The sequence below is a fragment of the Syngnathus floridae genome, chromosome 12, assembly GCF_059516105.1.
Source record: "Syngnathus floridae isolate MCC-2025c chromosome 12, RoL_Sflo_1.0, whole genome shotgun sequence".
In the NCBI taxonomy this organism is placed as follows: Eukaryota; Metazoa; Chordata; class Actinopteri; order Syngnathiformes; family Syngnathidae; genus Syngnathus; species Syngnathus floridae.
In genome coordinates, this window is record NC_142424.1 from 6,502,394 (window position 1) to 6,515,182 (window position 12,789).

Consider the following 12,789-nt stretch of genomic DNA (forward strand, 5'->3'; position numbering starts at 1 on the left):
CCACTTCCCACCGCTTGTCCGCGGACACTTGCGGCGACCTCCGCACACACAACACTCGCTAACTGGGCTCTTTTCCCGTAGCTAATTATAGCGCGAGTGTTGATTTCTGCTGTAGTGATCAGTTGATCTTAGCAAAGCCACACACACTCACACACACCTCAAAGTATCCTGGCCAAGAAGAGCAGGAAAGCAAAGGAATTCCCGACCTCTTCCCACTTCCTCATTCCTTGCATTCTTCTCCTCTCATCCCTCAGTGCCACATTCCATCTGTTAGCGTTGGCAGCGGCAAACGTGGAAAGTCAAGTCGGCCAAGCCGAGGCTCGGGTGCACATGCTCGCGACAAGGACGTCTCGTGTGTGACCAATAGACACAACGTGTCATATTTGTGATTCTGAAGCATTATTGAGCTAAAATCGGAATTAAAATAGCACTTGTGCGATAAAAGTCTTGAGAGGGAAAACCCCCCGCCATTTTACATATTCTTTGCGTCACTTCTTTGGAAATGTAGAGGGGACTGTTGCTCCTCCACCACCAAACTTAGATGAGCTCATTTTACACATGAAGAGCCAAGTGAGCGCCTTCTGAGATCTACTGTGGTTTTTGAAAGGCCTTCATGCAGTGCACGATGCGGGAGTGAGTCTTTGGCTTCATTTAAGCTTGATTTACTGACTCAGGAGTTCCTGCGCCCCAAAAGGGCCACTGAGACACTTCATTCAGGAAGCGTAAAGGTCGTGATATCATTTCCTGCACTGGCAGTACAGGAAGCGGCGACACAGCTTTCGAGTTTCCGCTCGAGTTGACATCAGCTTCTAAAAGTTTCCCCTTGCCGCCCCCAAAAAACTTTTTTTTTTTTTTAAATATATAACCGGTCTGCATCGCTGAGCTCAACAATTTGTTTTGGTTTGAACAATACACAGTTTACAACAGAGCCATCTAAAATGTTTCCTTCAAAAGTTGTATACAGAAAAATGGATAGATGCAAGGGCCACTTTGACATTCTTCAATTAAACATAACACAACTAAGTGAAATGAAAATTTAGGAATTGAAACCAAATTAAAGTAAATGCACATTTTGATTGTAAAATCTAATAAATATGAAATATCAACTTTGCCTACTCACCAAGCTTAGTTTTGAAATTGATGTCCAGTTGGTTGCAGTGTATAGCGCCAGAAATTATAGCCGCTGATTCTTCTTGGATTGGGTCTTTTTTGCCACTGCTGCTTGACTTGGTTTTGGTGGCTTTGGGTCCACCAGAGAGATTTCATTTTTTTCCCTTTAACCCAGGATACTGAAAATAAATAGGCAAATCATTAATAAGGATGAAACTAAGGTTGATAAGTGTCAGAATTCTAAAAGCCTACAGAGTCGATTCAAGTGTGACACTTGCTGACAGCAGTTCCCCCAAAGATTTGCCTTATTTGTAAAAAAAAAAAGAAAGTGACAAGGAAATGTTATCAATAAGTTATCAGCAACAACACTTTGCATCCAGATGTTTGATTAATATCGTGTTTACACATCAATGCAGATTTTAGTATAACAGCACACAGTGATGGCTTTGTAGAATGACAAATCCTAATCATCCATAATACAATGACTGACAGAACAACGTACCTTTTTGAGAGAGGCAAAAAGCGACCTGTTCCATCACTTTGCCCCGTTTCTGCTTGTTCCTTGCAGTCCGGGGACCTGACACTGAAAAGGCACGGGTAATCTTATCAAAGATAAATTGATTTAATTTTAATCCTCCAGGAGAGTCTCCGAAATGTACTCACGTGGCAATGGCACAGAAACATCTCCGCACCCAAAATTGCGTCTTGTGACGTTCTGTCAGATGTGTAGCAGTCCAGGCCAGGTTCCAGCTGGCAGATACAGTAGATACAGAGACTCCGTTGTCTGAAGTACGGTGTAAATATGAGAAATTAATCAGCAACACGGGATACCTGTTAGTACGAATTATATATGGTTATGGAACAGGTTTTACCAAGAATAGACGAATGGACTTCATAAAAACAAACTGAAATAATTATAGCTACAATAAATGGGGCTACAGTCGTCGTCGTTGCTAACCTCGCCCATTAGCTCGTTACATTTTAGCGATGCACACCAGACCCTCACACAAATTAATTTCGCTTTTCACGCCAAAGGAATGATTCAAAATTGCCCCAATAAATAAAATAAAACAATAAGTTAGTTCGTCATAAATTGTCTACTAGTTCATGAGTCGCTATTCAATACACTTAAGGTACATTTAGCTTATATGTTACTTGTAAAGGTGAGAAATACGTCACCTACACGAGCGACACAGAACACCTGTTGCTGATAGGAGCGTCACTTCCGCTGTCCATTGCGAAGTTTTTGTTAGGCCGCAGATGGGTACTGCCACCTAGTGTCCAATTTGCAAAACAGCATACGATTAAAATACCGAAACAGAATAAAAAAAAGAAAAGTCACTATTTGGTGAAACTAACCAACTAATGTTTAACTAACTTTTGACTAACTAACTGACTAACTAACTAAATACACGTGGAAAATGATGCTTTCCAGGGTAATGATTTAGATTACACTACTGCTCTACCGCTGAGATGGAGAAGTCCAGAGGTCGAGCTGGATGCGGCTGGGAGCCCAGAGTTATTGATTTTTCTCAGAGAAGAGAGTTTCTGCAGCCGTAACATCTTGGGAGAAGCTTCGATGTCTTTTTAACTTTACTTTGTTCTCAACAATGTGTGCCCTCTGTGACCTCCATGCAGGCAAACTGAGTTTTTGTTTTTGCCTACCCAGTGCATGGAACCGCATGCTTGAACAGGAACAGGAACGTTAAGGTGTCAAGATTGCCGAGTCGCTGACCATCAATAGGGGTTCGAACCGCTTCAAAAGTGCTTGATCAACCAAGACACCAGGTTGATAGCAGATAATTCTCAGAAACTCCTGAACTGCATTGCAAAACTAAAATTGTATTTTTGTCAACTAATTTTTTTTGACAATTAGTTAATGCTAACATACAAAGGCTACAATATTTCTTGTTCTTCATTCAACTGCGAATTCAACATAGGTGGAGCTGCAAGATATTCAAACAATAATCAAAGGCAGCGAGAAAACTCTGACGCCCAATGATTGTACTGTACAAGTTTACCCCATGGGTCGTAAGGCACACATTATGAAAGTTTTAGCAGGTAGAAAACTTTGACACTCCAAGTGCAGAGCTGACCTCAGACCCCTGGCTTCCTCAAGCATCATCAGAAAGCATTTAAAATCAATAAGGTTCTTGCACGGTGGAATAAGGAAAATACGAGGTGATGCCAGGATGAATGTGCAAGACCTCTGTGACCTTTATAACATCTTCAACATTTTGCTTAAAATCAACACAATATCACAGTTATGTTGCTCATATACGATATCCGTATAAGAATGTTCGAAGAAGCTTTTTTTTTTTTTTGAAAGATAAATAATATCTGCGTTAGACCATCCTTTGATCTCATTAACCTAACGTCATAAAGCCTTTAAACCCAATAAGGATCTTGTTTGACAGCGCAATAATCCTTAAAAGTTTAAAATAGCTTTTTTAGGGTGCCTGAGGTCTGACTAGAAGCGGAGTTATCAAAGTATAGAACAGCCGAGTACAAATATTTGGACATTTTTGAACACTTGAGCACTTGCCTGTACTGGACTATTCAAGCGAGATAAAGTCCAAGGACGCAGGCAGAATTACCACTCAGAAGTGTCGCGTGCCCGATGTGTGACGCCGTAACGGCCGGCATGTAAATGAGGCTTGCATTGTTATCAAAATTACCCACCGTGGTGCCGCGTTTGTCACCCGCTTCTATTGCTAATGACCCTGGAAACAATGTGAGCGTCTGCCTTTTTGTTTTCATAGAATCCCAAAGAAAAACAACCTTGTTTTTCATCATATCTTTTTGTCCTGTTTTTTTTTTATTTTTTATTTTCCACAAGTTCTGGAGAAAAAAGCACAACAGACAACCAAGTGGGCCCCCAAGCATTTAAGTTTTAATATTCATGACAATATGCAAACCATGTTGGGAGGAGGGAGGGGGCGAGACGGTTTCACGGCACAGACTCCTCACCCCGCACTTTTTTTGCATAACAAAAACTTGCGTTGGTAACTAAACCACAGTAATCCCACCACTTACACACTCGCCTGCAAGCTAGGTATTACAACAGTTTCACAAGTCTTTTTTCCATCCGCATATATAAATGAGCTTAACTTAAATAGAAAGCTAGAAATAAAAACAAGACGGGAAAACGAGTAACCGTCATCATGACATCATCATCCAAGCGATGGCGTTTCTATTACACGTGATCTGAATTCTTGATGCAAGACAGAGCAAATAATAATACAAAAAGACAAAACACGCAATGTGTAAGCACAAGCATGTGTATTCGGGGTGCAAGGGTACTTGACGTCACATGCTAAGCTATTGGCTAAATCTAGCTAGCTATAAGGCTGGATTCATTTGGCTTTTGGGCTACACGTCGCTCTTCAATTTATGATAAGGCACTAAAAATAACGTAAAAAAAAAGGTCATTTGTTGGCCTAAACTGGCATGGAACTGAGACGTCTTTGTACCATTGCACTCCTTTGTGTTACTGTGTCCGGGCTTACATCATTCGGAAGGACAGTGACCCAACGACCCAACGGCCTTTGCGGCCGTCCAAATTTGAAGCAATTTTACAAGTTTAGTCTTGTAATCTTACTTATTTTTCCTGTAACATACATTGATCTTACCACTATTTGGTAGCTTTAATTTTTTTTCTTGTAATTATCCAACATTTTCCTGGAACATCATGACTACTCAATTTCAGTAATTACTTTCTGTAATATTACAACTTATTCATTACGACTGCTTAATATCTTGTTGTAAAATTGTCATTTTTTTACCTGTAACTTTATTACTGTAATATTACAACTGTTTTGCAGCTTTGTGACTTCTCTAATTTTATTACAATTTCCTTCTTTTCCCTTAATGTTACAATTTTATTTTCAGGAAGGTTCGTGCAATATGTAGACAATTTCCTAGCGTTGTGATTTTTTTTTCTCTCTCCATATGATTTACAATTTAATTCTTTACAACTCTGGAAAAAAAAGACTTCATGCTTGTCATGACAAAAACTTTTTTTTTATCCCTATAACATTGTCACAAACATGTAGCATTACAATCTTTTTGTTATAATATTTGTTATAACTAATTGTGGTCACCCCTTCGTCGTAAAAACAAAATATAGCGGCACAGGTTTTGACGCTCAATGTATTAATTCTTTTCCCAACGTTAAAACTTCAGTTGAAAATATGTGGTACTCGTAATGCTAACGTGTAGCCACCTTGCATCATGACGTAAAACGTTGGTGGCCATGACCATGACATCTACGACGGTTGTTCAAATGGTCCTTCGAAGGATGCAACCCCTAAATTGTGTGTATTCACAAAATCAACGACTCCCGGTAGAAATGTTTTGGGTGCTTTCCGTAACATTTCTTATGCTATCTTCAATTGTTTTCCTTTTAAATACTTGCAAATATATTCAACGCAAGATCACAGAGAGCCCATTCACAAATGCTACATAACGGATCATAGTGTACATTAGCTTCACAGATATACATAAATGTGTTGAGATTTTTGGGCTATTCTTCAAAATACACAGGTTAATGTCATTACTCCTCAAACACAATAAAAACCATCAAATAGTGTCAATGTTGAACACAGCAAATGCACGGCAAAGGATGGATGTCAGCTGCACTTCATGCCATCCCCCCCATTTTTTCCTAGTTTTCTTTTTCCCTATACAAACATTTTCTTTTGAGCTCAACAAAAATTTCCTCTCACTGCAAGGATGATTCCTATCCATCCGTTTGTTTTGTTTAAAGCAAACCGCCTCAGAACAGTGCAAACAACTCAAACTCAAATGTGCAACGAGGCCCTCTGCTAGATCTCATACATGCGTACGTACATTTTGAAAAACAAAATTGTACGCTAAGGAGTGTTAGTGCCACACTGAAAAGGGGGAAAAAAATTATACCAGAGTAGTGGATGCAGATTTCTTACATTTAAACTTGTGTGAATTTTGAGATTCATTCATTTGAAGTATGTTTTTTTTGTGTAATATTACAAATTTGCGTGACATCACGGCTGTAGTTGTGTGACAATTTTCCTTGTGATAGAGAATTTCTTTCTCATACTACAACTTCATTTTCATAAAATTATGTATTTTGTAGAATAAAAAATAAATAATGATCAAAATAAACATTACAATATTTGTAATGTAACAATGAAATATTCCCCGGAACATTATACTTCCATTTTGAAAACACTGACTTTTTACACAATTATTTGCATCAATTTTCCCTCACTTCCGTACATTTGCATATCGTTAGACTATAAATTTGCCTGCAAGTTTATGTTGTGGCTTGACAACATGTCTTTCCTATTACAACCTCAATCTGCTATTATAATTTTTTTGGAGCATTCAACGTGTAGTTTTTCAAATTGATTCTCTTTTTACAACTTCCGTCTCCTACAATAACTACTTTGCGATATTCTTACATCAAATGAAACTTGTAATTAATTACGCACCATTCCAAAATGAATTCTTGTATTATCACAACTTTATTCTCATAAAGTTAGCATTTATTACTTTTCAGTGTGTCACTAAGACTTTGTTTTAAAAATAAGACATTAAAATCAAATGCTTGGAATAAATACATATAAAAAAAACGGTTATTATGGATGTGGATGTGCACGGCTTGCGAGACAAAAACAAAAGGTTTAACGGCATTATGTGTTTTTTTTAATGCTCCTCTAATGCTGACGACCCCCCTCGTTTCCTCTTTTCCATCGGGGAGCGTGGTGGCGGGCTGCCGTGCACGTGTGTCTAAGTGTTGATTGTGTGTTTTTGTATGTGTGTGTCACAAGGGCTCAAGCCGCCATCTGCCACCCTACTCTAGCCAGCCTGATCCTTATCCCGAGCCCAGCCTGGCCCAGCAGGCCCGCTGTCTCATCCCTACAAAAAAGGCTTCCTGCTAAGGGAGGGAGACAAAGGGTGTGTGTGGGGGGGGTTATGGGGGTTGCTGTAGGCGTGCTGGAGTCCCGCCGCGAGACCTCCTGACCCGGGGGTCCCTGCGGAGGGGAGCGCAGACGGCGCAGACAGACAGCACCATGTCTGCTCCCTGCCTCCATTTTCTGTCTTTTATCAGCCACGAGGGCTGGAGGATGGAATGGGAGGAGGGGGCGGATGACAATGAAGACACAAGCGCGCCCCCCCCACCCCCTATTAACATTTCGACTCCCAACGGACAAGCTGCTGCTGTCCTACGCTGCCCCTAGTGGCCCAGACACCTTTACCAAGAGTCCAGAAAGAAACATGGCGTCTAGGTGGTAAGCTTATGGATGGTTCGGTTATAGTACTGAGTGGTGAGAGCTTCCAGGGGGCTCCAGCGGTGGGCGTGGAGCTCCACTACCTCCATTAGGAGCGAGCGGCTTAGGGGCGACTCGGCCGGACTTAGCATCTTGTCGCGCACGGCTGCGAGCAGCTCCGTCATCATCTCGGGCAGCTGCTCCTCCAAGAGGCGCCCGACGCTCTGCAGCTTGAATCAAAATTGAAAATGCCATTTAAACTCGATAAAATGCTATTTGAACAAAATAAATGCAAGTGTAGAATATTTTTTGTATTAGTGTCTATAGTGTCTTATGGCATGTAACTGGCTGTGTGTTTTACCTCCATGGAGAAGCACAGCACGGCGTCCTCCTTGACGTCTTTGGACTGCAGCAGCTACATGGAACAAGAACAGACGCGGTGCCAATTTAGATCAGGACCGATACAAGCCTAGCGACATTGCGCTGACGTCCAGTGTGGTGAGGAAGTCCAGGAGGTAACGAGGGCAGAAGCAACTACTGTGCTGGATAAGATTCATTTCAAGCTCTTTTAAAAGTTGCAGCAAACGTGGTCTTTGGCCCAGCAGTGTTTGCGAGCTAATTTTAGCCATCAAGATAGCATGTGTGTAAAGTGTGTCTATAATTTTTGATACCTGTAAATGTATTCTACTTCTTGAAAAGAAATGTCATGAAAACGGAGATTATACGGTAGGAGCAACTATATCCCAACTGTCATCTAACGCCTTGAGGCGTCACCTTCTCAGCACGCGTGGACGGACACTGTGACAGCGTGACGATCTCACACAAGCCGGATCTTCTCCTAATGAGTTCTCTGGGGAATCTCGCGCAGACGTTTAACTCAAATACAGTCATTAATCATCAATTGTTCTCTGATAGATTCTCTCTCTTTTTTTTTTTTTTTGCTTTGTTTAAAGTGGAAACAAAGTTTCACAGCATCTCCTGACAAGCCAGGAGTTGTTTGCCTGCTTGCTGTTATACAACCAAGCCGCCGGGAAAATTCCCTTTAGGAACCTCTTGTGATTCCCATTTAGTTTGTCCCACCCCCTCCCCCTCACTAATCCACCCACCTGTATTCAAAAGATTTTTTGATCAGAAACATGAAAGTTGGACCGCTGTGATTTTCTGCAAACATGAGCGAGTGAACATCCATATTCATGCCAACGTTTCTGTCGTCACGGATCAAACGTTGCGCGTGTTTGACAAACGAATGACATATCGCTGATGGCTTTGTCAAAGAACGTCGTGATGGGATGCGCCAATTTCGCGCTGACACGCAAACGTGTTTCATCGTTATACAAATAACACATACTCATGCGGAGAGCGTTGGAAGTTGGAAGACTTCAAATGGGCTTCCAATCGTTGCATAGCAACACTATTTCTGGCATCGGGACATGTGATCCCGCCTCTTTCATCGAGTATTAGTGTTTTTCCATCACATCCACTCCACTCAAGTGTAAAAGAACATAACGGACACTTCATTAGGTACACGCCTACTAATTCAGGAACCCCTCCTCAAAACATAATGTCGCAATAAGTGGAAACCCGGTTAGTTACCTCCGACCATCTCGTGCAGGGGAATTTAATTAATTTTTTCCTATCACCAGATGTTGCTGTCTGGCATAGAGGGATGAACAGATGCATTATTTGTAATTATTAATTTACTTTATGACTGCTTATCTTAAATTCCATGATTTCCGATGTTTAGTGCGTCAGAAGCATCGAGAGGCTAAATTGTGGCTACTTCACCATAATAACATACCTGGGCCACAAGGAGCCGAGCATCCTACAGTTCCTGGCCAAGAAAAACATCACAAGCAACTCACTCGAACTGGCCTCCGGGTGATTTTTTTTTTCGTCTTACCCAAGCTACAGGGGGTCATGAAGGGAACCACTTTGAAGAAGTGGGCGGACATGATGTAGCTATGTATCCTAGGTTTCGATGAAGCGTTGATGCTAGCTACACGGCGGCAACTCAAAATGCTAACTGGGTACCAACTGGTCTTGCCAATGGCAAAGGCTCAATCAATAAGTAGTCATGCAGTGGAAAATTAAGTGTGTGTGTGTGTGTGGCCTTAGTTGTGTACTTATACTTCAGTGAGCTACATTCAAATGCCCAGCTTCAATAAACAATGAGTTTTTCTGCAGAAACAAGTTTCCTCTGAAAGCTTATGCATCTAAAGAAGCAAAACAAATCCTTTGTATGTTTTTTTTTTCTTCCCCTCAGCTCGCCTACACAACAACAGCCTATGTGCATCAATTAATCAAGCACGTATTTGAGCCGACCGCAAGAGGAAGTTGTTTCGGTTCCGTGTTTTTGCTGCGGCAACATGCTGATACTTGATGAATAATTCAGAGACAAATATCCCTTTCTCAGTGATGTTCTGCTGTGTACGCTCTGAGGGAAAAATGTACACAATTTAGCGGGGAAAAGTATTGCTTAGCCATTCTTCAAACGTCATCCAAAAGCAGACGATTAATCTTCTAAGGCTGCGTTTACGCTACACAAGTCAAATGACATGCATGGTTTATGGGGATTGCTATAACGCCTTAACCCGCATTTGACATTTTGGGGGTGTTTCTTTGCCGTTGTACACTACGCAACTATTACAAGAGTGGCGCTTAATTTATTCACGTTGCTCCCGGTAGCATCTTCCTGCAGGTGCCGCCGCTAATGAAAAAGCCACTGTGTGGCATCTGCACTAAATGGATGAGCGCTTGCCACCCGCTTGGTGGTCATAGCGGAGCACTTAGCGGCCAATAAGCAGATATTTCCCCTGGGGGTGACAACAAAATAGAAGCGGGCACCAGGTGTTTGAATGGAAACGGATGCTAATGTGGCTAACAACACTTTTGCTTGGTCGACTTGAAATGTCAGTTCTATATACAGAACGGATTAACTCATTTTTTTGTTTTCCTTGTAGGGGAAATTGGTAGTTCCTGATCTGTTCTACCTTGTGCTGCACATTGAGGTAAATTCATACAGTTCTTTTGCCTGTCACGTTGCTAGTCAACTTCCTGTGCAGCAAATTCCGACCTGACCGCAGTCTCTCCCCCCAGCTTCCCCTCACCTCTTCTCCCCGCCCCCGCTTCCTACTTTCAAAGCCCCACAGGTCGCCTTCTGTATGGCGGTCGCTCCGCTGCGGTGACCTAACCTATAGTTTCCATGGATACCGAGAAGATCATGCGTAAGGCGGCGTGGCCTGCTGATGAGAGTCAAACCCTGGGTCGTGCGCTCTCCTGGAAACGGTGGCGTACTGGCGGGTTGCGCCACGAACAGAAAAACCATTGCGGTGTGTAGCGTCTAGACGGGGTCAGGGCGGAAAACAGGAAACTCAACTTGCATGGTGCAATATGCACTTAAGTGCTTTCTTCTTATTGGAAACATGTGGAGGGGGGTGATTTACTGTAAATGGGACCGTTTTAAATGTGAGATTTGAGTGAGTTTACAAATTCTGTGACAAATGCCCAAAGGATCAAGAATTATACCATGTTTAAAGTATTTCTGTACTGCTGAAATTGTTCCTGTTCCTGTTTTGATTTACAATTGTTGTGTCCTTGAGTCCATCTGTAAGCACCACATTTTGATGTGCACTGCTAATGTTAACCTCTCATGCTAACTAGTTAGCTTCCTCATATTTGTCACTTATGATTAAAAGTCAATCGATCAATTAAAACGTTTAAGTACTCGCACTCCTAATCGCGTTCATAACCTCAAAACCTTGCATGTCAGGCCCGTCATGGTGCTGCATGTGTGAGTTATGTGTTGCGCAACAAACCATTCCGATGACAGTACACACCTCTCGCAGGCAAGTGTAGATAGGACACACCAAGACTCTAAAAGGCTCCCAAGAGCTGCTCCTCATTGTCCCAAACACCTCGCAGAGGAAAGTGATGAACCCCAACCACACCTCCACGTCCGACCGCTGCAGCTCTTCACGGCGAACAAAGTCCTTCTGCGGAAGAGAGGGGAGTACACCTTTGATGAGTTCCTGCACCCACCACTGTTAAATCTGACATTTCGCTCTAATAACATGCATGCATACGATAAAGCATTAGCCCTCAAGTCAAGCGGAGGTGATAAGTTGGGAGGGAAAGGCCAAGCTCTCTTAAAGATGATGCGTGACAATCGGCGTCTCGGTGACTAATGAGCGGAGTGGTCGCGCAATAATTGTCGCCCGTATTGACACAGGCGAGAGTCTTGAAATAATACCATTAAGCAGGGCCGCCTTTGTGAATGCACGTGTGACATTTACAGCGGTGTGAAGCTAAATGTCGGGAACAGAAAGGTGAATAAGGAGGACAAGAATGGAAATAAAGTTTGTTCTAAACTCCAGTTTCAACGCAAAAAAAAAAAAAAATGCCGGTGGCCGGTCTTTCAGCCCTCATGATCCCTGCGCTTCCCCATGCCATCGTCTCTTCTCACCCACAACGCCACGGGCCACTGCCTCAATACAAGTCCATCACCCCAACCCCCCCTTGGTCTCGCCAGCCTATCAGCACTCTCCTCTCTCAGCTCCAGCGGGTCAAACGACTCACCCAGGGCAGAAAAGTGTCCTGAAGTGGTCGACTGAGACGAACACGTCCACGCTGTCTTCATGTGACATTTAAAGGGCCAAATGTTATCTTGCCTCCATGCCAGGTTACCCTCCACTTACTCCCACTGCACTTTCTTCTTTATTTTTTGGGTTAGATTGAATTCAAAATTGAGGTCTTGCCAATCCAAGGAGGCAGGAAATGCATTTTCAAGAGAATTTGTTTGCTAGTGTGAAATCGACAGTTGATTAATCGTGTCTGAAATGCTCGTGCGGACGCCACTTTAATTATCTGACTCCGAGTGAAAGCATCTGAGGATTACCTGCAACAAGTTGAGAAGCAGGGACCTGAACTTGGTCCCGTCCACCATAAAGAGCGCCATTTTGTCACACAGCTTGGCGGCGGTGGCGGCAAAACTCCGGTCCGACACGGCTTTGTCGTAGATGGTGCAGACGACTTGAGTCAGGGATTCTTCGGAGCGCGCTGAACTCTGCGCCTCTTCCATGAAGGAGGCCAGCTGCTCTTCCACGCCGCTGCTGTTGCTCCTCATGCTGTTGAGCAGTCTCAGCAGGCGGTCCATCCTGGGTGTGCCCAACACCTCCGCCAGCGCCTCCTCCTGGGGAAACACAGGAGTTGACTACTTAGCAGTACCTGTTCTTTAAGTTGACGGAAAAAAACGTTGAGCTTTTCAGGTAGCTTTTCGGCTCAAGAGGCGTCACTGAAGATGAATGTTCATAAATTGTGGCGTTGCTGTCTGAGCAGCCAGAAACCACAGCTGAGTCATGCAACAGTTGAGTCAAATAAAAAAAAAAAACTAAAGCACCGTGATGTGTGTGGTAAAAAAAGAAAGGAG

At 42.8% G+C, this 12,789-nt stretch overlaps 1 protein-coding gene and 1 long non-coding RNA gene across 13 annotated transcripts in view; both read right to left on the minus strand.

Annotated features, from left to right (window-relative positions):
* Positions 1-2,435, minus strand: part of LOC148389847 (uncharacterized) — a 35,748-nt gene extending 33,313 nt beyond the window's left edge. The window contains exons 1-4 of one of the 6 annotated variants that reach the window (XR_015861866.1): positions 2,294-2,435; positions 1,774-1,894; positions 1,613-1,693; positions 1,121-1,289 (exon numbers count right to left, since the gene is read on the minus strand). This is a non-coding gene — a long non-coding RNA (uncharacterized LOC148389847). Of the gene's footprint in view, positions 1-1,120; positions 1,290-1,612; positions 1,694-1,773; positions 1,959-1,982 lie in introns of those variants that run through there. The other 5 variants (XR_015861868.1, XR_015861867.1, XR_015861865.1 and 2 more) reach the window with 5 other exon arrangements.
* A 1,546-nt stretch (positions 2,436-3,981) lies between these two features.
* Positions 3,982-12,789, minus strand: part of ctif (CBP80/20-dependent translation initiation factor) — a 56,699-nt gene continuing 47,891 nt past the window's right edge. For all 7 annotated transcript variants that reach the window (XM_088391214.1, XM_088391216.1, XM_088391212.1 and 4 more), the window contains 4 exons: positions 12,259-12,552; positions 11,201-11,356; positions 7,726-7,779; positions 3,982-7,594 (listed from right to left, as the gene is read on the minus strand). In XM_088391214.1, coding sequence (XP_088247340.1) covers positions 7,379-7,594; positions 7,726-7,779; positions 11,201-11,356; positions 12,259-12,552 — 720 coding nt within the window. In that variant the 3' untranslated portion in view covers positions 3,982-7,378. The remainder of the gene's footprint in view (positions 7,595-7,725; positions 7,780-11,200; positions 11,357-12,258; positions 12,553-12,789) is intronic.